Source organism: Homalodisca vitripennis, chromosome 4 (assembly GCF_021130785.1).
Source record: "Homalodisca vitripennis isolate AUS2020 chromosome 4, UT_GWSS_2.1, whole genome shotgun sequence".
Classification (NCBI taxonomy): domain Eukaryota; kingdom Metazoa; phylum Arthropoda; class Insecta; order Hemiptera; family Cicadellidae; genus Homalodisca; species Homalodisca vitripennis.
In genome coordinates, this window is record NC_060210.1 from 119,713,264 (window position 1) to 119,726,696 (window position 13,433).

The 13,433-nt window shown below is 37.2% G+C and overlaps 1 protein-coding gene across 1 annotated transcript in view; it reads right to left on the minus strand.

The window, feature by feature from the left end:
- Window positions 1-1,576: 1,576 nt before the first annotated feature.
- Window positions 1,577-13,433, minus strand: part of LOC124361169 (innexin inx1) — a 29,557-nt gene continuing 17,700 nt past the window's right edge. The window contains exon 3 of the mRNA XM_046815209.1: window positions 1,577-3,808. Coding sequence (XP_046671165.1) covers window positions 3,236-3,808 — 573 coding nt within the window. The 3' untranslated portion in view covers window positions 1,577-3,235. The remainder of the gene's footprint in view (window positions 3,809-13,433) is intronic.

Genomic DNA, 13,433 nt, shown 5'->3' on the forward strand with positions numbered 1-13,433 from the left:
TCTTTCCCTGTATAAACAATTGAAATTCCTGTTTTGGCCAACATGAGCACTAATTAATGCTCAAGCAGCTGTTTTTAACATCAAAATGAATTATTATAATATAGAGTTATTCTTTTATGAAAGAATTACTGTTATTGACAATGAAATGTCAGATAACCTATTAAAAGATTTTGTGTGCCTTTTTGTGATGAAAAGTATCATTTAATATTCATCTCGAAAGTTCTACTGCTGAGCTTGATAGCATTTTCCCTGCTTGACTAGACTACAAAAGACCTTGGGTACTTGTTAGGTAAAAGCTGCTTCAGTTTACAGTAACGGGATTCGCACATTTCATTTATGAAACTAGAGAACCAAGTATAATACATATTCAAGACGTGTGCCATCTCTCCATGGTGTACTGTCTTGCACAGAGGGTCACAGTATAAGCATAAATATAGCATTATGGCATCAAGCCAAGTCACTGCGAAACAGTTACTAAAACAGTTGTCAGCATAAAATAGTGTTATATATCCTAGTGACATAAGAATTATCTTTGCCTACAGGTAAACAATTATATTTTATTTATCTTCATTAAAACTATATTCGTAACAGCTTCCAATATGGTTCAAATCAAGCCTCAACAGTTCAATAGCATGTTCTCCGATCACTGCTGAGAAACTTAGGAGGGTAAACCCTTGCAGACTGTTTTATGGAACATGACTACCACAGAGCAAACAATCAACTGTAACTAAAACTCATTTATGTGTTCCGAGTTCTAGAAAATCTCACCGAATTGTTATTTATATTTTAGTCCAGGAGACTAAGGCAAACTTCCATTGTATAAGTACACAAACTGGTTTTTTCTTGAAATTGATGGAGACATTTTTCAAAAGAAAAAAAATCAAATGTCAGCTACGCCAGAGGCCTGAATAGAATGTTATCAAAAGAGTTAAAAATATTTCTCCATCTATCTCAAGAAAAACCCAGTTTATGTGCTTATACAGGACCAACTGGTTATCAATGTCTAAACTTATTACTTCAAGTTAATAGACCTAAATATTATTTACTCTTGTAAATGATTTAATATTAAAACAGTATTTTAGACAAATTCTTTACGGTGATTTTATCATGGAGATAGGCATGATGAAATTTTGAACAAGAGTACAATAAATGCATCACAGTATCATGAACTGAAAAAGACTTTTCATTGGTGTTGAGATTTATTTAGAAGTTAACATATTGATAATGCGCACAATCTCTATATTAACTAAACATTTATGATGATCCTACAGGGTTTTCTCAATACTGTGTTGTCCACTCTTGGTTTCCAAGGATTAACCCTATTTATTTTAGAGTCAAAAGCCAGTTCTGTGGTCTCTTGATATATATATATTTTACACTTTATACTGAAGGGATTATCTTTGTTAAGTGCAACTCTTTTGATGGGTTCTATATGCATCCTTCGGTACTTCACTGTATCAGTTCAATTAATTTAAAACCTTACCTTAATTTGCTGATTATTTTTATTAAATGACCCAAGTTGCATTTTTGTTACAGAGAGCTCGGAATGGGATATGGAAATGAAAGACACGACAAATACTTGAACCAATTAGTTATGTATTTATATTATAGCATATTCAGCATGCAGAACAGATAGTACCTTATAATTATCTAGGTAATATGGAACATTCTTGTAATACGGAACAAGCCTTGCCTGTATGGCAAGGTAATATATCAGCAATATAATCTCTCTACATTCCTACAATAAACCTTAGTATCAAAATGTGTCTTTACATCTAGAATGTATGGAAGTTATTTGGACCCACAGCCTAAATTTGATCTGGTCGGTGCGGTGGAATAGTACTGCTACTCGTACATCCATTCACACTCTTATTGATGAAATCGGTAGCATCCAGTCGTTTTGTCACCAGTCACAATACAATCGAAAAGAAAAATAAAACCGCTGTGAACACATTCTGAATAATGATTCCTTCAGATTATTTGTGCAAACTGACCAAATAAAGGACGGTAACTAGGAAACTGAAACTGTACACAATGAAATCACACCGCCAGATCCAAAATGTTCCAGGGAACATGGTTGGAAGACTGCAGAGTAATGTATATACCATCTTAAAAAGTACATCGGCGGACTTACCCAACAATAGAGATACCAATATTTCTGAAATCTTAATAAATAATATAATAAATATATGATTGAGCTTGTAGAATGCATGTTCAACTACACGACATACAGGGCAAACACAGAGTGCGAAATATGAACTAAGTCAACAGCACATGATTCATGTATATACAAGCTACGTACAAATAAACACAGTCTGTTGGGGTAGAGAGAACACACCCCCAACTCACGGTCCACAAATTAGGCCATCAACTACTTATGCAGCTTACAAAAATAAATAATCACAGTCAGGAAGAAACACCGCAGTGTTTGAAGGCACTTCGCCGGCAGTCTTAGGCAAGTAAATGTATGTTCTGTATGTACGTCTACAATTTGTGTATTCAATACTTTGAAAAATGTGTACACTTAACCATTCAATCTGATACATAATTATTTTTATATAAAAACAACAATATAGGACTCATTCACACTAAGCATGTCCCGTAATAAAGAGAGCAGAGTGGAAATCAGCAATATGTAAAATTAATAATATTTTGGAAAGTATACAACCATTTCAAATATAATTGGCTATATCACTGTATGAAACCTGAAACTCTACAATATACAGTTACTTTTAGTATAAAATACATACAAACAAAATCATGATTGTACTTATAAAGTTGAAACCTTGAAAAACGTTAAACAGGCTTTAAGAGATATGGGGAGGCTGTGTAAAAAACTCATCGTTTGTACATAAAATACACAATACTTCATTAATTCAACACATCAAATGTTGTCTTATGATACCTTTCAAATAAGCCATTAGTAGTAAAGTTCTCTTACAAATAACATATCTCAGTCTTAATTATTATTCGTGGAAATGTTGTGAGATTTTAATAAAAAATGTCTTTAAAAAAATTTACAATACATTTTCAAACGGACCACTGTACTTCAGAGCAGCGTACAGAGGTTTTCGTTACAACATAAAACATCCGTGGGACGGCCTGGACACCGGGACTGTAATGAGTCGCTAAAACAATAAACATGGGCTATACAAATTTACAATACGATACAGGTGCCCTAGGGATCTAGGGGGATGGAATAGGCGGACCCCCCAGAGTCAAGGGGTCGCCGGTATCATTGACTGTTGCTGGCGGCCGTCTCGATCTTCTTGGCGAGTTCGGTGATCATCTCGCGGTAGATGATGGCGTCCATATTGCCCCCCAGCATGTAGAGGATCCACCAGTCGCCGACGTCCGTCTTGCGCACGATGGCCTCCGCCACCTCGATGGGGATGAGGCGGTTCCGCGCGCGCAGCAGCCTGGGTCGCACGGAAGGGCAGCATATGATCAGTGCGCGCCAGATCACGAGGATCGACAACATGGTCAGCAGTAGGATGAACCAGAACCAGATGAAGATGTAGGTCTTCTCGTTGACGATGTTGAGCGGCAGGATGCACAGACTGTCGTGCTTCTGGATGGTACCGGAGGCTCCGTACTTGTGGAAGGTGCACTTGGTCACCCGCGGGAAGATGTAGACCATGGGGTCCATCCGGTCCTCCTGCACCTGCTCGGAGAAGGACATCACTCTCCAGCCGTAGCTCAGAAATTCGCCGTCAAAGAACTTGTTCATGAAGTAGAGCTGCACCACGATGTTGACCAGGCACAGTACCTCGCAGAACCAGTAGCGGATCGCGTACATGTTGTGTCTCTGCAACACAAAACAGATCTGTTGTAATTTCGCTGGTAATATACTATCAACCTGCCTATCCACCTACCAAACCATTCTCATACTGGAAACATGTATTAAGGCACACTGTATCATACGAGCATAATAATGTTTTTACATAACAACTTGATTGAATAGTTATGTCAAAATGTACATCAACATTGCGCTGCTGTTTAATTATCTATTGCGCCCTTCCTTTATTCTAGTAGGTTTAAACATTTCCAAGACAACTGGAGCACTTCAGAGTTGTTCTTGAGCGAGCATTATCCATACTATGTTTTGTGTAGATTAAGGGTGGATTCAGTTTTTCTTAGAACTGCTTACTTTTTGTAAGGAATAAGAACATAGGTATTATATATAACATTAGTAAATACTTGGAAGTTTTAGAGCTCTAATACTATAGATACCGCCAAGCTCAGTAGACACGTCATGGAAAGGGTCGGACAGAGCCTGCCTGGGGGGCGATAATTATTGCTCCAGGTGACCTTCTGAAACCCCAGCCTGCCGAGGACTCTTCCTGCTGTTTCTTTCGTGGAACACCGTAAAGGATATTTACATCACCTCAATTTTCAAGAAAATTGGCAATTTCGCAGTGGAACGAATACAATTTGTTCTAGGAACATGTTTTAATTGTACATGAAAAAAGTAAAGAATGCGTTAATTCTCAATATGAACCTCTCAAAGAGCACACGTAAAAAGCCTTCAATGATATTTTTGATATATTTGCTCCAAAATATTATCATCCAAACACAAGAATTATTATAATTCCTTTCAGTTAATATTTTTGTAACTTGTGAATGTTGTAATAAAGATAATGGAATCACAACAAACAGTATATTTCGCTGAGAGAAACATATCTTTTTCTTTCCACGAACCACTCCTTCCACTGTATTAAAAATACATAAACACGTCACAATAAATGATGCAAATTTCTGAAATATTACGAAACAAGCACGTTTGTGAACAAGTACTCTCTACGATAACGGGTTATCTGATTTAAAAAAAAATATGATAAGACTAAGGTGACAACATACGAGTAGTTGAGTTATGTGCGAAAGATATAACACCAGTGTACTTACAAACATATTAATTTATGTTGGGATAAAATCAAACATTGCAGTATTATCTTCGGGGAGCATAATTTAAATGATGTGAAAGTTTATCAATCTTCAATAATGACCTCCATAACCATCTTTTGGAACTTCTCATTTCCAAATTTTTTACGACCAGTATCTCTTACGGTAGTTGTTGTATTGTACAGGCTGCATTGCCTCAAACAGATCCAACTGCAGTATTGATTAACAACGTTTCTAATAAGCAGAAGAAAGATGAACGAAAGTCCAAAATTTACAAGATCAAGATGGTTTTAAATCTCTTTGAAAACAAAAACAGGATTTCCAAGATTAGGTAGTAAGCAAGTTGTGAAAGGTGTAAAGTACACTACGGTCTGATGAACTTTCTGAAAGGCGTTTTAAAAACGGATCACATGTCGGGCTTCTATCGGCTACCGTCCGCAGCAGGCAAGAGCTGGAGCACTTCCGCCCTTTCTGGAAACCCGAGACGATGTACCAGCAGAAGCTCTTTCGCGCACAAAAACAGGAGGTCTAGCGGTGGTGTACCTTACCATAACAGGTAAACAAGGGAAGATCGGATCTAACAGAGGGTTGAATTGGGAACACCCTCCTACCCGAGATGGAATCTCCTTTGGATATCAAACCTGGAAAGAAATGGTGGAATGGATAGTGGTGATGGTGATTCATGACAGGGTAAGGCCGCCTAGTATATACAATACCTCAACCTCTCACTTAAACCTGTCACAATGGAGTGTGTGTGAGAGAGAGAAAGAGAGAGCGCGAGCATTTAGGAGTCAGGTTAATGCTTGACTTATCTGGTCTTGACATCAGTGAATGACAGGTTTATCAACAAATCAGTCACGGAAGTAATACTCACTTACGGTACACGATTAATCGAATTAAATTCAGAGATATTTTATTGTGGACTAGTAAATGCAGGTTTTAATTTCCAGTACTGTTCGTATTTCAATCTATGGAAATATTCCAATACAATCTGTTACAACCGCATTCAAGTTTTTTTCCAAAAAATTCAAATCCAAACGCAATTACAAACTATATCCGGCCTCGATGTCTACCAGATCACACGAAATGATCCACGCAGCCAAGGCCTCCAAGGGAGACCGGACACATCTAGAGCCGACTGCGTCCCCATGATTGATGGACTTATAAATTCAGATATTAATTTCCAGTATTGTTCGCATCTCAATCTATGGGAATATTCCAATACAATCTGTTACTACCACATTCAAGTTTTATCCTTATGTTTTTTCCAAAGAAATCAAATCCAAACGCAATTACAAGCTATTTCCGGCCTCGATGTCTCCCAGACCGCACGAAATGATCCACGCAGCCAAGGCCTCCAAGGGAGACCGGACACATCTAGAGCTGACTCGGACAGTGATGGCGGCCCCCACTGCGTCCCCATGATTGATGGACTTATAAACGGTGTCCCGCCCGGTCTAACGGTCGGCTTTAGTGAGCTCAATGAGTTCAATCTTGGTCTCCATTCCTTTACAGACTTCTCTTAAGTTGATCATGAACCAAGAGCAATTACTTGCTTCCTATGTTTAATATTGCCTGTAATCATAATTCTTTATTTAACTATATCTCCGTTTGCCTTGATCTTTTGTCTTCATTGAGACATGAAAACACAGTTGCCGCCATCAACTATCTTACTATACTTTGTTTGAAGTTCGTTTTTGACGTTGGAGAGATTGTGAAGGAAACAGGATTTTTCCGGACATTTGCCATCTGACTTACGCGTGTCACAACGCTCTGGTATGATTGATTTAATTTAACCTAGTTTATAATTACGTGTAGGTTAGTAATGTACCTGAAGAAGAGATCACATTACAGATCTCGAAACGTTGTAAACGTTGTATACTGATTGTTTGTATCACTAAAACGATAGCAAATGTCCGGATAATCCTGTTTCCTTCATCTTACTATATAGTCAACTATCTTATTCAATGGAAAGACATTTTCATACTTCCACATTAAATTTATTTAAAAAGCGCTTTCGCCGGTTAAGGCATCATCCTTATTCAACGTTAGATTTAGCACCAATTTACTAAAACAACAACAGCTGAAACACTCGCAACAGCAGATACAAAAATGAATGAATACCAATTAGTGCTAACGCTCATAAAAGCGCAATTTAAAAGGGAGATATTTTGCGAAGCTAATCAATCCAAACTGTATATTTGTTTCTTACGAAAAGGTCTTGCAAACGTGGTGCCATATTCCGATCTTCTTGTTTAAAAATATTCGGTTCACACCAGCTTTACGGAAACTAGTGAAAAAGGTATTTGCACTAGAATGTGCTGCAAGGTTTATAATATCGATTAAAGAGGCTTGTAATACGTTTCTGAAGCTATGGAAATATTTGCAAAGATTATAGAGCTTTCCACCATTGTGTAGAGTTTAGATCACACCATTACTACAACAAGACGATACAGGGGAAGAATATTCCACCTTCTCTATCTAGTCTGTGTGACGTGTGCTCTGATTCTATGCAGTGACATTACTTGGGTTCATTCTCTCGTCTGGACGCTGTTGGTGTACCAGTCAGGCATTACTTGGGTTTTAAAGTGGCAGTTCATTGAAGACCTTTGCAATTTTTTTTGCATGTTTTACATACTAGGGGGTTTTCGCACCTGAAGAAGTGGGTGGATTCCAATCCTCGAAATGCAGTGTTCTACTTTTCAAAATTATAATGAAGGCAAAAATTAAAAATCCTATTATCCTTTTTACGTGACATCGTCAATATAAAAAATCAATTTAATTTTTGGATTGACGATCCTTTGCCTGTAAACAATGTATATACTTTGAGCATCTTACAGCCCGAAGCTCAGTAACTCGTATCTCTCGATCGTAAACCCCACAAGTGGAAATATAAATGTCCAATTTAAAGTAACATCAAACGCGTAACTGAAAACAGATCAGATAATTGCCGATCCTTCGATAAGCCTAAACGGGTTTCCAAGTGGCACGTGAAGCCGACGGCGGTGTCATCTGACCAATAAAACAGGTTTGAATAATGGTCACTACTTCTGGTCTCCCGGTCGACACAAATCATCCAAACAAACGACCGAACGTCTGTAACGAGCTCTCCGGTCGATGAAGCTATCGATCTCTCTCTCGCCACTGCTCTGTACAATGTGGACCGCACAGCACACGGTCTGTAGTCGTCGTAGCGGTGGGAGCACCGCACATGGTGGATGGCGCTTTGGCTGCGTTTGGGGGCGAAGATGATCCATAGTGACTTTGACGACTGCTGAAATCTCGTGAAGCAAAAGCGACAATGAATGAAGTCTCATGAAGCGAAAGCGACAGTGAATGAAGTCTAAATGATGCGAAAGCGACAGTGAATGAAGTCTCATGAAGCGAAAGCTACAGCGATTGACGTCTCATGAAGCGAAAGCTACAGCGATTGACGTCTCATGAAGCGAAAGCGACAGTGAATGAAGTCTCATGAAGCGAAAGCGACAGTGAATGAAGTCTAAATGATGCGAAAGCGACAGTGAATGAAGTCTCATGAAGCGATGTACTCTCTCGACTCTTGCTGGACAGGGACAGCAGTTGCATAACACCGAAAAGGAATTTGCGAAGTCTTCAAATTATATGTTCATGAGCGTAGAATGGGTTACACAGCAAGATCCTAACAAATCACTGAAGGTAACTCTCTCTTAGAGTAGAATATTGAATAAATAATATCGTATTTTTATCGTGCACGATTCATTCACGAAGTGTAATGAAAACTGGTCGTCTGGGAACGCGGCTTAGTGTTCGACCCTAACCAGAGCTACGGGGGCTAACGTGTGCGGGAGCCCTATGTGAAGCCCATCCTAAAGGACTGTCCACGTCATTGGCCAATTCAAACTTATCTTCCAATCATTGTTTTAACGCGTAACTGTTTCTCACACAATCATTATTAATCATTGTTTTACTACCGTGAGAAGTCGCACTAGCGATGTCGTGTACATTATTAGTACACATAAAACGTTCAGTTGTTCATGTTCATAATCAGAACTCAAGTTGTTTACAAGTAAAATTGGTTTGATTGTGGCGCTCTAGTCGTAAATCACGGCTAAGTACACAAACAGAAATATGGCGACAAAAAGAAAATAACTTCATTATTATTATTAAATGAATAAAGAATATAATGTTTACAGTCCTAGAAACTGTACAAAAATTGAATTGTATGTGTACGTAGAAAAATATTAAATAATTTAAAGTATGTTTTACGTTTCAATAATATGTTTGTAAATAGTTTACACTACAATGAATGCATACAGTACAGGATTAAATATTACATAATGTTACCTTATTACATTATTTTAAAAATTAACTTGCAGCTTAAACACATCAACTAAATATAACTCATAAAAAAATTGTACTCAAGACTGTATGTATTTTGGACATAATTACATTGTCTTAGAGCTCTAAGCAGTAAATTTATTGACCTCACAAAAACTAAGATAAAAAGAGAGTCAAGGAACATAAAGCATGTATAAAATATCAACAAGAAGGAAGATCGGCCATGGTAAAATAAGCACTTCAAACTGGACACTGTTTAACAAGTAAAGTTATTATACGAAATTAAAAAAAAAAATTATAAAAAAAAAATTAAAAACCAAAATGATTAAGTAAATATTGAGCCCTTCCAAAATTTTCCCGTCAACTGTATTTAATCTAATAAATGTAATAATGTTTTCACATACACATTAGACATACTTCCTGGCTTTTAAAATTGTATCTCCTTGTATTTTTATTATAAGTACTACATTTTTTATATTATTACAGTTAACTACTTTTATTTCAGCTATGTGAGTCTGGTGATGTTCCTTTGAAAACGAAAGGCCTCACAGACATTGACATAAAATTGTATCATCATTGGAGCGTTTCTTTTTAAATTAAGAAAGTTTATTAGATTTAATTGCTAAAATACATCGATCAGTTCTTCATTGTGGTCACTTTGCACTCATAAATTTCCGTACGCAACCCTACGCGCGCCACGCCGCCGCTTCCATTGATTACAGACAACAAACCCTTGTCGCGATTCCCAGTAACTCCAATGTAGTCTGTACCGAGAAAAGAAGTCGCTGATTACCGTCAGAATCGTTCTGGGAAACTGATCTCGTCCATGAGCGGTGGGAAGAACAAACACGTCCTACTTCTCTGGTTCTTGCTGACAATGGTGCAACTTCAGTAGGCGCCGCAGAGATACCGACAGTTGGTTGTACAAGGGTCACTACACAGTTTTTGAGAAAGGCGTTGAACTTATTTTGCTTATTAAATAAAAGACATACTTTTCCTGACGCTTTAGACAACCATTTATCCTCCTGAACCAACCTTTCAGGCACTGACAATCACTATATACTACTTGAAAATCGCTTATGTTGATATTTCACTGCCGGAAAGAGCCAATGGGCGTTTGGAAAATAAGGAATTAAGTTGGAAGCCATTGTACATAATCCAGTGTGATGCGTTGTGCTCTGTGTCAAACTAAACATTGTCGTGAAGAATTAGGATTATTCTACTTAAGTCTTTTTTTGATTATTTATTTATTTATTTTATTCGTTCTTCAATTTTCTGAGGCAAGCGGTTATTAGTGTATCATTTAGCATTAAAATTGCGTGGTTTTCGAGAACATCAATGGGAACATGTCCTGTGAATGAATACAAGTTGCAAACACTCTCTTTCCAAACTTACGAGGGTGCTCGATTTTATTGGTAATATGAAAAAAATCAGAACGGTTGACTGACCTTATGTTTTAGGGCCAAATTATTATTATTAATTATCATTCATAACAATATCTGGCACCCAATGAGCCATCACTGCTATAATTGTTAGACCTTATCTGACTCCATTTCAAACGAGATTCTTTCTGTGGTTCAACCAACCGGTATGGCCCCCATTGAGAAAACAGTTCCTTACATGAACGTGTTAATGAAGGATAGTGTAGACTTGGCGAACTAATCCTAGGGCCAACTTAACACTACATATTTGCATCTCACTCGAACCAATTTTAAAACTATATAAAAATATTGCAAGAAAGTCTCTTCTACCCATGGCTTGTATACAAATGATTACGTTATCCATATTCTTAATCAAGGCTAATAAGATATCACGCTTTAATTCCAAACAATGGCCGCTATCACTAAGATATTAAGTTGGTTATCTCAGATTTCTTTTATCTCAGTAATTTGTTTATTTCTGAACTTTCCTATCTAAAAATTGTTATAAACAGCCATATCTCATAACTTATCAAGTGACTACTGTATGTTGAATTAAGCCCCTACGTTTTTGGAAACATAGCAGCTGAGATCTGGAAATTATTTTTTTATATACATTAATACCTCATCTAGTTAGACACGTCTTTTATGCAAATATCAACACTTCTCGTCTGATAGATATTAGGTACGATTGAAGAAAAGACAATTCACCGAGACCTCCCACCAACTCTAAAGTCCAATTTCTATGGCTTATTCTTAATATCCAAAATATATGGGGAGGGGAATTTATAGGTGATAACGGATAATGGTACAACCTCAGCGAAACCCACCACTATCAGTTATGTCAAATATGAGTTAACTGGTCAGCAACTGTATGATTCCAATAGTGTTGATCTAAATTACCAATACATGTTTTTCTTTGATTATCTTTTGAGGCCCTATATGAGACATCAAGGGATGATTTACGTAACTAGCCTACATCATCAACGGTACGCCTCTGCTTCGGAATCTTTCTTAAGAATATCAAGAAAATGATCCACACCTACAATGCCAAAAGTTGGTCGAGTTCCAACAAGAGTATTCGCATTATCCTTTAGAATTATGGATAATTAATCTATTTTAGAAATAACTGTATTATTAAATATAGACCTAATTATAGTTAGATAATTTATTGAAGGCATAGATTATATTGTATCTTTTAATATCTACTGTAATTCCTCATGCACCCGGTTTAAACTATGCTTCACTGTGGGGAAATTACTAACTGGGGGAGGAAGCTATTTTCTTCTTAGGAAGAATGTTGTAAAATCATTGATTACCAGTTATTCTGTAGAATTTTGATTCTTCGAATGATGAAGCATTTTTCATAATTTTAATCTATCTTTAAAGTTCCAAGGGTTTATTTTTATATATTTCCCGCTGACAAGGAGTTTTGCACGAATTGCCCGCTAAAGTCAAGTTGATGAAAGTTCTATAAACAACCGCAGAGAACTCCCGGTCATGTTCCAGGTTCATGCCGTAGAGATCAATACTGGCAGCATCAAGCATCTGCAGGAGAGAGAGCGAGAGAGAGAATGCAAGGGGGAGACCTACGCTCCCACCTGTTCTTTGCTTACACGTGGGCCGTTGTATTTAAAAGTATAAAACACTGTGATATGACTTTCTCCTCACTTAAAGGTCTCAAATTCTAGATTTTAGAGAATAGAATTATTTACGATAGAAATACTGTTTTCCATGATTTCGATCATAAACTTCAGAAAATGAATTTTTAATATTTACGTGGAAAGATTGTATTGTATTTTTGAACAGTTCATTTTTTAACTTCCGTCGTCAAATGAGAAAAAGCAAGAAGTGAATAAAAAAAACAACACTGTATTTGATTTAAGTGCAATACAAAAGAAACTGCATGGAATGCGTAATTAGAGCATGCAAAAAATATATGGGTAGATAAAACGTATACTGCAAACTTGATAGTACGATTAAAATTTAAAAATTACGCCGATGTTATTCGACGACTACCAGTTTGACATTACACCAATTACAAACTTGGGCTAACTAAGTTACCAGCTTCAGGTGGTTTTAACTGCGAGGCATGAAAGAACGTCGAGTGCTGGTTCGAGAGTTAGTCGATTACAACCTTGAGAATAACTCTTCCAATGATTACAAAATTATATCTAATATCCGATAGCACGTCAGCTACAAGCATCAGAGGTTGAAGGTACTAACTCGATAGTTCAGCGACCACAAGCTAAAGAGCAGGGCGGAATGTATAGCCAACCCAACAAGTGTTCTAGTTACGTTTTAGTACGCAAAACGATAACAAACTTCAAAACATGGACTATCATTAAGAATCGTGTAAATTCAATCCGTTTCCAAACAGAACAAGCGTTACAGCAAATTGACCCGTGAACTACATTGCATAACCATACCAGCGAACATTAGCAATGAAAATTACCTTTAAAACCATTCGTCCATTTTAAAGGCACTTCGGGCGAACATTCACTTAAGATTACGGCTTGTACAACCTCGCCGTTTATCTGCTTTCCAATTTTAATTGCGGCACTTACACGTTTACATCCGCCATCACTCTAAATGGACGCAATTTTAGGGCAAAACGTGCAATATACGTCCCGGTTGCATCATCATCTTCGTACTAGATCGTAACTTTGATCGTTGGCTTTGCTAACATGCTATAATGTTCTGATCGCGAGCGAGATTATCATTACAATGAGATCAATGTACTGTTATAATATTAAAATCAATCACATTTAGTACAATACTCTAGTCGATTGAAAT